The following is a 16,350-nucleotide window of genomic DNA, read 5'->3' as shown; positions in this document are numbered from 1 at the left end:
TTACTGTTTTTTTATTTCCTTTCAGGAAGTTTAATCATATTTGTGAGCAAACACGATTCAAGAACTAAGCTCTTACAACTGCAGGTGAAAGGGAAGCTTGTGTTTGAAATAAACAAAGCCGTCTTCCTCAGCGCGGATGACACATGTTGGAGTGTTTCCTCGCAGTTCCTGAGCACCGAGGAGAGTGCATTCCGTTTTCATCCAGCCTGACCAGTGATTGAACTTTTGCAGCTAATATCGCAATGTGATGAGTCCTATGTTTTGCCAAGCAAGGCAATTCATTTTCTCATGGGACTGAAAGGGACCTCGTTGCAATCCTCCTGGACTTCCATGGTTTATGGCAGGGGATGGCGACAACAAAAGGGGGTGGGGTGACAGATTCTACCTATTCTGGGCTATTCCAAAATGTGACTGCATAGGGCAACAGTATGTAATGACAAACAGCACCTTTGTAATGTCCACATTTGTCTAACAAGACAGTCCATCAGTTGCAACCTGAAGCGCTTGAAATGAGAGATGGAGTGTAGAAAGCATTTGCAGGTAAGAAAAGACACAGGAATTATAGACATGGCAATAGAGTGTCTTTTTGTGCAAATTGAAGGTTTTCTCATGCACAACAATTTTTGCTTTCAGAAGAATTTATTCACAACGGTCTGCTATGGAAGTTCCATATAATGGTCCGATACTACTTATGTACCAAGAAAACGCGTCTTCCTATTAGTTGAACGGGTGATATCCGTATCCAGTGCTAGTCGACCTCGAGCTGTAGAAGCCTCTTCAGCCATAGATCAGTATTTCTATTCCACTCGCCACATTCTCAGTGACAAATAAGGCTGCTGCACAGAACTTCATAGAGCCGAATCCAGAGCTCTTTATTTCATTTTTAGAATTGGTATTCAATTCATATCGAGAAATGGTCAATTATTTGGTGTCCTGCATGGACATGATGAATTTTTAACACCTCCCACTTTCCTCCTTAAGGTCCCCTGGGGGTATGGCAACGGTCACATATTGTATGTTGTATATGACTTGAATAAAGATTCTGAAAATGGAATAAAATAACTTTCGTATTCGGCTCCACAAAGAAGTTCTGTGCAGCAGCCTATTTGTCACTCAGAATGTGGTGAGTGGAATGAAAACATACATTTCAGATAGTTTGTGCTAATTCTGTTGTCTGCTTGGGCCGTTGAGAATACACAGTGAACACCTTGCATGATGGTGAGCAGTTAGGGTTGATATGTATTGTGCCTCCCACCTTAGAAGAGGTATTTAAAAATATTTGATGTGTCAGAACTGCCCTCTGTATGATTAACAAGGGTGACACTAAAGATCTGCCTACAGACAATAGTTGCAATAAATATCTCTGGTTTGAAGGACCGTGCCAGCCATTTTTTATGATTGGAGTCTTGGACCACTTCCAGCCTCACCAAGACCTCCATTTTGAAGCCCTGTTGTATATATTTGCATGTTTGTAAATACAGCGCCAAAGGCTCGCCTTTTTATGTAGCTGGTGCATCTAAAAAGGAGGCTAGACGTCTGAAAATGACGTGCCCAGATTTTTACTGGGTGAGCCCGCCTGTGTGATTGGTTGTAATGTTACTGGAAGGTCTGTTTTAGTTTAGCCCTACAGTGACACGTTTAACTTCAGACTTGCATGTGCCAGCATAACCATGGCTGCTTTCAGATCCATGACAGACGCTCTTTCAGATGGATGTGTCTCTTCCATGGCTCATATCACAAAAAATGGTCTTGGACCGTGTGACGCAGTGGAAGACTCCATCAAAATAACTGTTGGTAAATAAGATGCCGAACTGTTGAGCTAGCTGGTGAGTTATATCTCGCTGGGGAAGTTTGCTTCTACGTACACGTTGGGGGTTACTTGTTTATCCATGTTTATTTTGTATATGTTTTAGAGTACTTGGTCTGCTTGCACGAGGTTCTCCTTATGGACTCTTATTGTCTAAGTGATTCCTTTGCATAAGTCCACCTAATCTATGCAGCGATTTACCTGGCTTCAGATTCCTAATTTAGGATCCTGCTCGCCAGAGTGATGACCATTATAGCCTATTGAAATTTTACATTTTTGCATACAAAACATTCCCCCAAGTTTTGCCCAAAAAGTATTTCGCTTTTCTTTCTTTTTTGGGAGGGGTTTTGAGGGGAACCGTCAATAAAATTTAAATATTCTACTAAATTAAAGATTGAGTTATGATATTACTCTTGGTTACAGTAGTTAATTTTGTTGCAAAGTTTATTTGGTAACAATTTTACATTGATTCTCTGCATTAGGGTACTGACATTTTATTTTATGTTATATAGATTTGTATGGCACAGCTTATCACCCCTGAATGAATCCATGCACCAGAGCTGGAGTGTAGATCTGGAGGTGTTCCTAGTTGATCATTCAGGAATTCAGCTCCTTGCGGAAGTCGAGGAGTGGCGTGGCGGTTCTGATGTGTAAAGGGAGTTTGTTGCAATTTTTGGCTGCAATGAAAGAGAAATGTATGGAATGTTTAAGGTACATTACTTCACTGTGATGAGCTTGGGACGGACACACACACACACTCACTCACTCACTCTCACTCTCTCCCCCCCTTGGACACAAATACGAGGAGCTTGAGAGGCTTCCATCGACAGTCCAATAGACGTTGTGAGAAGCTAGTGGCAGAAGTGCTGAAACTTGAGGCTCATGAGATGGTGTGAGAATGTCCTAACACACAGCCCAATTTTACAAGAGTTGTAGGTGTGAAGCCTGAAGAGTGTGTGATAATTGGGCAGACTGCAGTATGCTTAAAGTACTGAGATAATATTAGAGTTGTCATGATTTTATTAATGACAAAGGAAGAAAATATTATTCAATCTCTCTTGCTTTATTTTGTACTGTACCTAAAAAACACTAACTACTGTAATCTGCTACCCTGGGCTTGAAGTTATTGACATCTCCCACCTATAAATAGCAATAGTCCATACACCACTTCCTCTTTCCTTGAGGAGTCTGTAATCCACAAAAAGAATGAAAAATCAGGTACCGAAAACCAAGAAGCAGCCATAGAATGTTTTTCCTTTGGTCTTTCTCCTCCCAGGATAAATATTAAATTTGAGTTGCATGCCATTGTACAGCCAGATTATGGTTAAATGCTTGAACCCTTTGCATGGATGGACGAAATTGGCACTAGAAGTAACCAAACAGGTAAATTGTCATCAGCCATAGGGAGGGCTAAGAAATGCCAAAAGACAGACATTTGCCTCCTTTCTCTTGAATAACACCAGGACTACTCATCAATATTTTCCAGTAGAAACTGGAAATCTAGTACTAGACAGACAAATGTTTTTAGCGGTGAGCGGTAAACTCCGCTCTACTGGTGGAATTTGCTTAGTTTTGCCCACTCAGCGCTCCACTCTGCCAACCGAAGTGTTGGTTGTCATGAGTGAGAAAAAATGAGTGCTAGACCGTCTCCCGCTGAGATTTCTCAACGCTGGCGATCACTGCAGTTCGCTACCGATTGTTTTGAGAAAGCTGCATGTCATATAGAAAATCTACTCAAGTGGCAGGAAGAAGCAGGTGTAGCCCCTGGCACGCCACTTGGTGCTGATTGCACTGACTTTATAACACGGGACAAGCTTTTGGTGCTATGAATCAGCACAAGCAACGCAACAAACCGGAATTCCGCCACTCGTGGAACTTCGCAGAATCTCACAGAGTTTTTAGGTATCTCTGGAATCCCGTGGAGTAAACTCCATGAGTTCCGCCCACTCCTAGTTCTTTTATGAAGGTTCAAAGCCTTTACACAACTGATAAAGCCACATCCTCTATAGGTCTGCGATAGAAGGTTTTAACGGTAGACAACTTTAACCAATTTGTAGATCTCAAAATATTCTCCAAATTTGCCCAGGCCTAAAAATCCTTAAAAGCAGTTGCACATTCACTGAGTGATCCCCAAAAAAGAATCCATAGCTACCTCTGCCTTGACCATTATACTTTTATCTCTCAAACTAAGGGTATTAAAAGACACAAGATTAAGTTGCTCTTGCAAAGCTATCAAATGCTGCAGGTCTGATATCCTCAAACTCCCTGGTATGGGTACATACTTCTTAAGACATCTCACAGCACACAACTTAGATTGTAGCGGAAAGGCCGGGAGCTCGATGGAAGTAGACATTTAGGTGCATCTTGATGTTGTAAAAGGCATAAATATCTAGCACACTAATATTGGATACCATTCAAAAAGAAACCAAATATGGCCTATTTTGCTGACAACTGTTTTATGGATAACCTGTCATCATCCTCCCATGACAGAAGATGTTGTATCCCAAGAAGCAGAAAAAAGAGGCTTGTGTGGATGCTTTTTCCTGTTTCCCTTCAATAATTTGCAAAGTAACAGGTGTAACCCAACCAGTTTACATTCAACTGGCTAATGTCTTGCTGATATGAGTGTTCTATATCAATTAATAGTTCGGTATATATTCTGGATGTATTCTGTGCAGCTGCTAATGATGCCAGAACATTTAGAGTACTTGTGATATCAGAGAAGACTGGATCAATACCTCTTCCCACACACCAACAACTCTCAGTATGCCACGCCAAGGTATAGGCATTTTTCCTCCAGCACTGGATCTTTCATATCTGCACATGCTTGTTCGTTGCCCGTCGTCAGGCTGGGAATGCCTGGTAGCTTTACATAACAGTAAAGAGTGTCAAAATGCTCATTGGCCTTAGCAGTGTTTGTTTAGTAGCACATCCACCTCAATTGAAACCATCCAAACTTCAACCAAAGTGCTAAGCTCTCCACCTCCTGCTGGAGACCACCATAGCTCAGATTTCTACCACATTTTGTGTATTATGAGGAAATCGCTGAGAAGAGCTCTTCTCTAACCTATCTTATTAATCACCTCATCCTTCTACTTTTGTGGTCTGCCTTGGAGCTTAGCCAGCACCATCTTCCTTTGCCAGCAACTGTCTTCAAGTGAAAGGAAAAAATATATTCTCAAATCCCGTTCTGTGGTCACAAAAAGATCTACACTGATGAGCAACGCATTCATGTTAAGGCAACCCACTGCTGCGTGTAACGTTTCTGACTAAAGCGCTGTGCTTTATTTTAATTATCCCGTTTTGTATTTTAGTTAATATTTTATTGTAATTGTATGCCTTGTTTTTAACGTTCGCCCACACTCTTGCACTTTAAATTGTGGCCACACCGCGGTTTCAGCGGCTCTCCTGTGCGCTCCTCGGCAGCCTACTCGCCATCTTAGGGGTCCGAAAGGGACGCTGGACGCCATAGTAGGCTAGTGCTCCAGAAGGCAGGTTGACTGGCTTGAGGCGAGACGAGGTGAGCGCGAAGTGCATTTAAAAGTGGAACGAAGGGTAGGTCAGCCTTGATAAGGCAACCCACTGCTGCGTGTAACGTTTCTGACTAAAGCGCTGTGCTTTATTGTAATTATCCCGTTTTGTATTTTAGTTAATATTTTATTGTAATTGTATGCCCTGTTTTTAACGTTCGCCCACACTCTTGCACTTTAAATTGTGGCCGCACCGCGGTTTCAGCGGCTCTCCTGTGCGCTCCTCGGCAGCCTACTCGCCATCTTAGGGGTCCGAAAGGGACGCTGGACGCCTTAGTAGGTTAGCGCTCCAGAAGGCAGGTTTACTGGCTTGAGCTCTACTTCATCATGAGCTTTCTGGCGCACGGCGCATGCACACGGCGGATGTGCCGCAGTAACGCCGGAGTCACGCCAGATTCCAGCCCGTCTGCGCCTGTCCGCGCTAAGGACGAACTGGAGGAGGGGGCGTTCGGCATTTTCGAGAGTGGCTGCGGTTGTATCAGGTATTCTCACCAGGTCCTGTTGGATCTTAAACCTTCCTGGTTACCTTGCCACTACTCATCCACCCCCGAGGCTCTCCAAAACTCGCCCGCCTGCCGATGCTCTAGATTAAGTTGCGCAGGTACTACGCTATCTCCCCGGTCTGCAAATATAGGTTCCTCAGATAAATCTGTAAGTCGGTCTAGTAGAGACCATGGCTTTTTGATCAACGCAAGGTCTTTAGTCAAGAACAATGTTTCCTTTAAGGACTTTGTCCTGGACAGCAGACCCTCTTGGGTCTTTATTACTGAAACGTGGGCTAAAGATTCTTCTGGGCCGTATCTGGTAGAGGCAGTGCCAGATGGTTATACCTTAGTTAGACAGGATAGAGTGGGACGTCCAGGTGGAGGGTTGGGTATTTTGTACAGGGACTCACACTCGTGTCGTATTACCCCTCTATCTGCCCCCCATGAAGTCATTCAGGCCCTACATTTTTCTATTAATGCATCCTATGCGGTCCCATTTATGGGCATTCTTATTTATAGACCTCCTGGGCCTAGAGTAGAATTTGGTCCGCATTTGCTTAGCCTTTTAGAACCTTATTTTGGCTGTGAGTATGTCACAATCCTGGGAGATATGAACTTCCATCTAGATAATTTAGAGGCAAACGAAACTCTTTCTCTTCTCGATACCCTATCGGCCTGTGGCCTGCAGCAACTGGTTAAAGGTGCTACTCACCAGGCGGGTCACACGCTGGACGGGGTCTTTTCGAATGATAGGCGCCTGACTACTGACGCTCCTATCCCGCTTTCTTGGTCAGACCACTTTGCAGTTCCGCTGATTTTGGACACCTCCCCTATTTCCAATATTCGAATGGCCCTAGTAAAATGGAACTCAAGCGGAATCTGAGGAGGATAACTAATGAGTTATTAGCTCCACTAATTCCCACCATGGCTATTTCTAGGGACGAGGAAGTGGTGTCAGCAGTAAGGAGGTTTGAAAACGCTACCTCTGCTGCTATGGATGAGTTAGCACCTGCCTCCCTACGCTATACCGCCAGAAAAAGGCCGTCGGCCCCTGGTACTCGGAATCGTTAAGATTACTAAGACAAGGCTGCAGAAAGCAGGAACGACTCTGGAGGACTAGTTGGGATACATAGGATAGGGAAACCCACAAAGCTCTTCTGAGGGAATATAGGGCTGAGGTTATAAGAGCTAAGCAGGAATATTTTTCAAATCTCACTACTGCTCTTACCTCGCCAAAAGAGCTTTTTAACATCGTGAATACTTTGACCACCTTGAAGATCCCCGACCCTGTTATATGCACGCAACAGCTGTGTGACAATATCGCCCAATACTTTCATGTTAAGATTGCCGATATTGTTTCGGCCCTTGATCTACACAGGGCCTCATTATCTTGCTCTACCTCTCTGGTTCCTCCCCTCTCAGGGTTTGTTAGACCTCCTAATTTGACTCCTCTGACCAGTTTTCCTCCTCTTTCTCTGCAAGAACTGGATGGCCTCCTGGTTAAGACCAGGTCGGGGTCGCCCCTTGACCCCTGCCCTCTCAGTCTCCTTAAGCAATGTAAGGATACTCTTTTGCCCCCTCTTCTCCAGATCATGAATAGGGCTATGAGGGATGGCATTTTTCCCTCCCAATGGAAGAAGGCGGTGGTGAAACCCCTTTTAAAAAAGTCCACCCTGGATCCGGAGGTGCTTAAAAACTTTCGCCCCATTTCGTTGCTCCCAGCCCCAGCAAAGATGCTGGAAGTCCATCTTAACCAGCATCTGTCATCCTTTCTGGAAACCTCTGGTCTTTTGGATCATTCACAGCACGGATTCCGTAAGGATCATAGCACGGAATCAGCCCTGACGGTGGTGCTTGATAACATCCGCACCACTGTCGATAAGGGTGTGAGTACCCTGCTGATCCTGCTAGATCTCTCGGTTGCGTTTGATACCCTCTCTCCCTCTGTCTTAACATCTCGACTGAGGGAGATAGGGGTGAAGGGGCCTGCTTCAAGTTTGTTGGCCTCCTTCCTGGACCAGAGGGAACAGAGAGTGAAGCTGGATGTGTTTCTATCTCCATCCCTGCCGGTGAAGTGTGGGGTCCCACAGGGGTCGGCGTTAAGTCCGACCCTGTTTAACATTTATGTGAGCCCCCTCGCCAGGCTCATTAGATCTTTTGGGATGGAGGTGGTTTCCTACGCCGATGACACGCAGATCTTGCTGTCTCTCGCCCAGCCTGTTAGCTCTTCTGCCTCCAAATTTAGACACTGTATGGAGGCAGTCGCACAATGGATGATTGACAATTCATTGAGGCTAAACGGCGAGAAGACAGAGATCCTTGTGTTTGGCGAGAAGGAAGACATCTGGTCTAAGGAATGGTGGCCCGTATCTCTGGGGACCTGCCCGGTTCCAACCCGGATAGCTCGAAATCTGGGGGTCATGATTGACCTGGCCCTTGACATGGAGCAGCAAGTAAATAGGACCATTTCCACCTGCTGGGGCATTCTTAGAATCTTGCGTAAAATCAAGCACTATCTGTGTGTTCAAGCCCGGAAACAGACTGTGGTAGCACTGATAGCCTCTCGGCTTGATTATTCCAATGCCCTTTACGCTGGAGTAAATAAGGGTTTGTTGCAAAGACTTCAAACTGTGCGAAATGCTGCGGCGAAGTTTGTACTTGACCTACCCAGGAGGTCATCTGCAACTCTTGCCAGGAAATCCTTGCACTGGCTTCCAATTGATGCCAGGATTTCCTTTAAAGCCCTTTGTCTGGTGTATGCAGCCTTAAATAGTAAAGAGACCGGAGGAGTAAAAGGTCTTTTGATTCCCTATGTTCCCTCTAGAAACCTCCGCTCCTCAAATAAGTTTCTTCTATCAGTCCCCCGAGTTCGAAGAGCTAAGTGGGGGGTAGAGCTTTTTCCAGTCTTGCTCCCAGATGGTGGAACAATGTTCCCCATGAAATTAGGACCTTGCCCTCAATGCTAACTTTCAGAAAGGCCCTGAAGACATGGCTCTTTGTCAAAGCGTACCCCTAGTTCTTTGGTTTTGCCTTATATTATTTTTGTGTAGGCGCCTTGATGCCTTCGGGCAAAGTCTGCGCGTTATAAGTTTTATTTCATTTCATTTCATTTCCTTTCATGCTTCCATCCAGCGCACAAGGCTTCATGCTGCAACATCTGTAAAACCTTTCCTTCAAAGACCCTAAAGGATCAGGATAAGAGGCTGGTCCTCTGTGTACTAGAAAGGAAGAAACACCCTTTATCTAATGGGGATACCTCCTCATCTGGGGATGATTCCATTTTTCATGCACCAAGCACTTCCACGAAGGTGACATAAAAGCAGAAATGTCAAGTTTCCAGAGCTGGACTTTCATCATAAAGCACCTGCAGCCACCTCCGACGAGGCAAAGGGGGATCAGCGCCAACTGACTCTGGAGTTCAAACACCCTTGTCATTACCTTCTGTACACTCCATTACATACAATACAGGCTCTACACAATAAACTAGGGAGCCTGAACATTCTATTCTATCTACCACTTTATAATATAAGCTACTGTCTAAACACCACAACATGTTTCTTCAGAAAAACCGCCCCAGATAGGACAAACAGCAGCTGGTACAGAAACCTGTGCGAAAATCCAGCTCTCTCGATGTCTTGAATGAAATAGTCCCCGGCAGTGATTTTCGTATCCTCATCGTCTGCAACAAATTAAAAACCACAGTTGATGACACTCCTATTGTCACATGAGGGACAGACATAGTTGACATCTATGAAGCAATCGTCGACCAAAACCAGACCCTTGTCACTGACCACCCGTTAGATGACCAGACCTTTGTCGTCGACGGCAGCAACTTTGACAATGAGAACATCATCAACACCAAGGATGTCGCTACTCCTGCTGTCATCGGGCTTTTATTCATCTGCGATGTTGACCTCCTCTACAGTGCCATCCGGTGCAGTATTTTCTGCATGAGTCACTTTACATCTAAAGGTGATAGCAAGCCTTCCCACCCAAATTGTGAATTCATAATTGGAAAGGGATTTTAAAGACCTCTGAGACTGCCTATAGCCCTATCCAGTTGGATGGGCATTAGTTCTCAGAATTACAGGGTGATGCCTTGGCAGAAGAGGATCCTTACCAGGAGTATGACTATCAGCCACAGACTTTCATGACTGATAACCCTCCACAATCCTATGTACCTCATCACTGCTATACCGACTTTAAGGTCATACAAGTGGCTGTTTTGCATTTGCATTTTTGTCACCATACAACAGATGATGGATCCCTTTAAAAAACTGCTCCATCAGCAGCCTGCTGGACAATCTATATCTGCCCTCTCTGCCTCCACCACCACCTTCGTTAACAACACCTTCTCTGCCACCGTCACCTCCAGATGACCAGCCCAAAGGTGATTCCCTCAACCACTGGTCTTGCCAACTCCTGATGATATGGGAGATATTTGATGATTATATCATACGAAAGGAAGGTGACAGAACGCCTGTTCAATGAGACTCCCCTCCGCATGACATACAATGTTTCAATGCCCAGATGGAAAGAGCGAGTAAAAAATTAAATCTCACGATGACCTCGGCGAGCAGCAGTGTGCCCCCTGTATGACTTCAAGGAGGAATCACGCTAAGCTATTAGGCCCATGCCTATACTGAATGTGGCTCAAAAGACCTACCTGGGTGAAAACACCAGCCACAGTTTCAGTGCTGGTGCTGCATTGGGGGAAAAGTGCTGGGCAACAAATCCTGCCCCTGCTTGCATTACAGGCTGGCCCAAACCAGACTTTGTTATCATGTTTATCACCCATGCCAGATCAAAAAATCTGATCACTCCTTGGGCTGCATCCCTTAATAGGGATGACAGACGCATAGATAATTTGGGCCATTGAGTTGGTTCCGTGGCCGTAACATCAGTCAACTTAACATCATATGACTTGGCAATTTTGGGCCGTTATGATAGTCCGATATGGCATGACATCGCTCCACTAATTGACATCATACCAGACGACCAGAGGGAGACTTCTAAAGCCATCGTAAAAGCGGGAGCAACAACATCAGCACTTGAAACTGCAACGGATGTTTCAAACAAAGGCTTTCGCTAGCTGGCCGGCATGGCTGTACTAAGAAGACAGGAATGGCACCTTCATGCCATCAGACTGGAAGGAGGGATCTCATCAGGATCCCCAAGAAGAGTGACCTGAGTAACTGTTCAAACTACAGAGATAACTCTTCAATCAACCCCAGGCAAAGTGTTCAACAGAGTCATCATGGACAGAATGAAGGAACAAGTCAACCCTCATTTGTAAGATCAGCAAGCCGGCTTTTGCAAAGATAAACTCTGCACAGACCAGACTGCAAAACTGTGCATCATCTTTGAACAGTCGATGGAATGGAATTATCCCCTCGATGTCAACTTCAACTATGAGAAGGCATTTGACAGTATGGACAGAGAGACCCTTTGGAAGCTCCTCTGCCTCTACAGTGTGCCAGATAAACTTGTAGAAATCTTCAGGAACTCTTAGGAGAGCATGAACTGGTAGATTGTCCATGTAGGATAAGTCTTTTAAATCTTCCAAGTGAGGACTGGAGTCCGCCAGGGATGTTTGCTCTCGTCTTTTCTCTTCCTGTTGTCCATAGACTGGATCATGAAGACCTCCACAGCAAGGAGAAGAAATGGAATGGGATCCAGTGGACACCTTGGATGCAGCTCAATGATCTTGACTTAGAAGACGTCCTGCCCTACTCTCCCATACCCATCGAAAGATGCAAGAGAAAACCGAAAATGTGGCAGCCAGATCAGCACAACTTGGCCTCTACATCCAAAGGGGAAAAACCAAGATCCTGAAGGCTAACACAGGCAGCACAACTGCAGTCACTCTTGCAGTTGATGCACTGGAAGTGGTTGAGGCCTCACCTACCTGGGCAGTGTCATAGAAAAGCAGGGTGGCACAGACGCCGACATCAAGGCAAGAATCGGCAAAGCAAGGGCTACCTTCATTCAGCTAAAAAAGATCTAGAGCTTCATGGCCCTAACGCAGCAAACCAACATCAGGCTTCTGTAACCCCCATGTAAAATCGGTCCTTCTGTATAGAGCAGAAACTTGGAGGACAACATCGACCACCACCACCAAAGTCCAGACCTTCATCGATACCGGTCTGAGGAAATTCTGCCAAATCCACTGGCCAAACAACATCAGCAACAAGAACCTATTGCAGCAGACTTTTCAACTCCCTGCTCATAAAGATATCATGAAAAGATGCTGGAGCTGGATAGGTTACATGCAGCAAGCGGGCATTAAACACCAGTCAAGCCCTGACCTGGAATCCTCAAGGAAAAGGGAAAGGAAGAGGGCCAAGAAACACTTGGCGTCTAGGCCTCGAGGCTGGCTGCATTGAGATGGGTTACACCTGGAGACAGATTGAAAGAAAAGCCCAGGACAGAGATGGCTGGGGAGTCCTAGTTGATGGCCTATGCCCAAGGAGGGGTAGTAGGCATAAGTGCATAAGTAAAATGGTAGAGAGCTACAACTTTCAGTCTGGACGTCCAAGCAAAACTGCTGGTTATGCCTTTTGATTAAATCACCCTGTTGATGTCGATGAAGCTTTGCAGAATATTCCAACAGATACGGATATGGCAAAGTCTCTGGGCACCTTTCAGTTTTGTTGTCCTGCCTTAGTAACCATTTGTGGCTCACGGAGATCCCAGGCCTATAAGGGAGGCTTCAATCAGTATGGAGATGAAGGCCGGTTGTATTATCCCCCAAGGCAGCCCAGGTATGACCAGTTTTATGCACCCAGCAGAAACCAAAGACAAGGATATGGCATATCTTCACATACATGCATCCAGGACAACCAAAAACAAGCTTGACTCCTCGCAGCTGCTCCCCTAGCAACTTTATCTCAATGATCGGGTGAGAATTGCTCTTTTTGCTTCCGCTTGTGCGTCCATAAAATATAAGTAAAATCTGATTCCGACAGGCCTGGCATGCCTGTGAGCACACCAACAGGCTCCATACCACCAGAGTGAGCCTGCCATCCAAACTGAGGGCATTTTTACAAGGAGTATACAGCACCACAATGTCACTTTTTCTAACGTTCTGGTGGCGTTAAGTCCTTTGCCTTGTTTACAAGGTAAACCAAAGGAAATGATGGACGGAGCGTTGACAATACAAGCACTCACCCCCAGTCAACTGATCTGGGTTTAATCCATCACCGTTCTTTGGCCCACTCTGCCACCCCAGTTCAGACAGGCCATATGCAAATCAGTCTGACCCTGTGCCTCATGGGAACAGTCCAGCCCGAACTGCCAAGCCATGCCTTCGCTGGACCGGAAACAAGCTACCGAGGACCGGTTTCTGGCATTTCAGCCGTCTTCAGCCCGGCTTGCTTGAATCCAGTGGCAAAGTGAGCAAGGGACTCATGTCTGAGTATACCCTGCCAACTTATGGCGAACAAAGAAAAACCAAAGGAAATGATGGACGGAGCGTTGACAATACAAGCAAACACCCCCAGGCAACTGATCTGGGTTTAATCCATCACTGTTCTTTAGCCCACTCTGCCACCCCAGTTCAGACATGGCCATATGCAAATCAGTCTGACCCTGTGCCTCATGGGAACAGTCCAGCCCGAACTGCCAAGCCATGCCTTCCCAGGACTGGAAACCAGCTACCGAGGACTGGTTTCTGGCATATCAGCCGTCTTCAGCCCGGCTTGCTTGAATCCAGTGGCAAAGTGAGCAAGGGACTCACGTCTGAGCATACCCTGCCAACTTATGGCGAACAAAGAAAAACCAAAGGAAATGATGGACGGAGCGTTGACAATACAAGCACTCACCCCCAGTCAACTGATCTGGGGGATTCGGGGCTGGGGTGGCAAAGTGGGCTAAAGAATGGTGATGGATTAAACCCAGATCAGTTGACTTGGGGTGAGTGCTTGTATTGTCAACGCTATGTCCATCATTTCCTTTGGTTTTTCTTTGTTCACCCTAAGTTGGCAGGGTATGCTCAGACGTGAGTCCCTTGCTCACTTTGCCACTGGATTCAAGCAAGCCGGGCTTGAATTGTCATTGTCACTGCTTGTGAAAATTCTGTGTACATCACTCATCATAAGGATCTTACTTGGGCCTCCCATATCCAGTAGCGGCCGGCATGGCTCGCGGGTGGGGGTCGTGTGGGGAGGGAGGGGGATTCATTATTTAAAATAGACATTTTAAATCTACATTTCCGCCGCGTCCCGCTTCTTCTCTCTTCCTGCTCTCCCGCCTCCAACAGGAACAGGAAGCAGGCAGCCAGGCTCCCTCCCCCAAGCCAATCGCAATGTTGCATGCAGCGTTGCGATTGGTTGGGATGGTGACCATCCAGAAGCTAGTGAGGTGGGCATATTCTCTAGGAGAAGGGCAGAATGCGCATGACTGGTTTGGGCGGCCTGAGAAGGCCCATCAAATGAACATAGCGCCCTCAGGAGTGTGCAAACCACTCCTCCCCTGCTCGGAGAGCAGAGCAGCTGACCGGCCCGCAAAGCAAATATAAAATGGTAATAACTTAAAGTTATTACCATTTTATGTTTTTGCTTCTCGCACTGCAAGAAAGCTGTGGGGCGACGCACCTCCGTCATAGCGAAAGAGCCGCTCCAGCCCTTATCACCCATAATAGGGTTTTGCCCCATTGACATCACGTCATTATCTCACTCAGAATTGCCCCACTGCCAAATCCATCTCCCTCATAGAAGAAATATAATTGTTCTTCGCCATTCTTTCGCCGCCTTGGCTACATCACTCCCCTCGCTGGGAATGTAATCTTCCGTCCGCAGGAATTACCAAAGAGCTTGTAATAGCTTTCCCCTCCGAATTTCCTATATCAGCGGCCACGCTACTAAATGACAACATGACCACTTTATGAATAAAATTAGAAACTGAATTGTCCACAAATTCACACTTTTCTGATAAGAAACCTTATTATTATCACTGCGGTTAATAATTTTAATCCGCAAATAGGTGGCAGTTGATCCACCACAATATTTTCTTTGAACAAGTTATATTAAATATATTAAAACAAGCGCCCTGGAAAATGTTTTGCCTTTAAATGCCGATTATAAGTGCCCAGGTAGCTACTTGCATAAACACGCCCCCAGGCAAGCGACAATGTATCTGACTGCAAACTAAATGCAGGGAAAACTTCCCATCAGTCTGACCCTGCTACAATGTAATTATGCAACCAACAAAAGTATTCTCATTGGGAGTTTGTTTTAAACAATCCGGTAAGGAAGGTAAGAAAGGGGGGAGCATTGTAAATTGCCAATTCACTCACTAAAAAGTTTTAACTCTCTATCTAATTGTTTTCAATTATTTTTTTTTAACTCCCAATCCATGATTTTCAGTGCAACTCATTCAAATACGTTTTCATATCATCCAAAAAGAACTCCTAAATTGTAAATTTCTTGAGTTTTCAACTTTGAATTTAAGAATCCAGGTTTCTGAATTCAAGCTGATTTGAAATGAAAAAGGTCACATTCTTTTCTTGCACAGGACTCCGCTAATTAGTTCTTTTTCGGACTAATTATTTGTGCCCTGTCCAAGGTATACACCTCTCTCGTGCCACATACACTAACCGTCCACCGATGAGCCCTTCACTCACACTGCAGAAACATGCTACTGCCAGACACGCAACACACTTGCACTGCTGACACTAACTCATCACATGCACATTTTTGACTCCCACCGCTGACACCGTGTACATGCGCCATTCACGCTGCTGACACAACCCTGCACCCTACACACACGCACACCTCCTTTACTCCTACCACTATTCTTCACACTTTTTCACTCACACTGCTGACACTAACCTGCCAGCCTACACACCCATTGCCTCCATTACTCCTACCACAGACACAGATCTTCATACTTTCCACTCATGCTGCTGACACTACTTTGCGCCTACACCCAGGTGCCCTCGCCTCCTTTCGTCCTATCACTGACACTAATCTTCACACTTTCCACTCATGCTGATGACACTACCCTGCCCGTACACCCAGGTGCCCACGTCTCCTTTACTCCTCCCAATCACACTAATTGTCACACTTTCCACTCACGCTGCATACACTACCCTGCCCCCTACACACACAAACCACCTCCTTTACGCCTACCACTGACACTAATATTCACACTTTACACTCACGCTGGTGACCCTACCCTGCCCCTACACACACACACACACACCCACACACACACACACACACACACCCACACACACCTCCTTTACTCCTACCAGTGACCCTAATCTTCACACTTCACACTCACACTAGTAACACTACCCTGGCCCTACACACACACCCACCTCCATTACGCCTACCACTGACACTAATTTTCACACTTTCCGCCCACACTGCTGACACTACCCTGCCCCCTGCGTGCACACACACACACACCTCACCTCCTTTAGTCCTACGACTGATACTAATCTTCACACTTTCCACTCACGCTGCCACAAAACATGTCTGACTACTGACACTAATCCTTCCTAGAGAAACAACGCAAGAGCACT

At 45.8% G+C, this 16,350-nt stretch overlaps 1 protein-coding gene across 4 annotated transcripts in view; it reads left to right on the top strand.

The window, feature by feature from the left end:
- The window catches only part of CHFR (checkpoint with forkhead and ring finger domains), a 208,099-nt gene extending 205,882 nt beyond the window's left edge, over positions 1–2,217 (top strand). For 2 of the 4 annotated variants that reach the window (XR_015300868.1, XR_015300869.1), the window contains exons 18-19: positions 26–820; positions 1,099–2,217. Coding sequence is in view for 2 of the 4 variants with exons in the window: in XM_086942736.1 (XP_086798862.1) it covers positions 26–68 (43 nt within the window). In the remaining 2 variants the exon portion in view is untranslated. Of the gene's footprint in view, positions 1–25 lie in introns of all 4 variants that reach the window. The other 2 variants (XM_086942736.1, XM_086942735.1) reach the window with 1 other exon arrangement.
- The last annotated feature ends 14,133 nt before the right edge of the window (positions 2,218–16,350 follow it).

Source organism: Lissotriton vulgaris, chromosome 11 (assembly GCF_964263255.1).
Source record: "Lissotriton vulgaris chromosome 11, aLisVul1.2, whole genome shotgun sequence".
NCBI classification, from domain to species: domain Eukaryota; kingdom Metazoa; phylum Chordata; class Amphibia; order Caudata; family Salamandridae; genus Lissotriton; species Lissotriton vulgaris.
The sequence above is the reverse complement of the archived record's forward strand: the minus strand, read 5'-3'. Positions and strand labels throughout refer to the sequence as shown.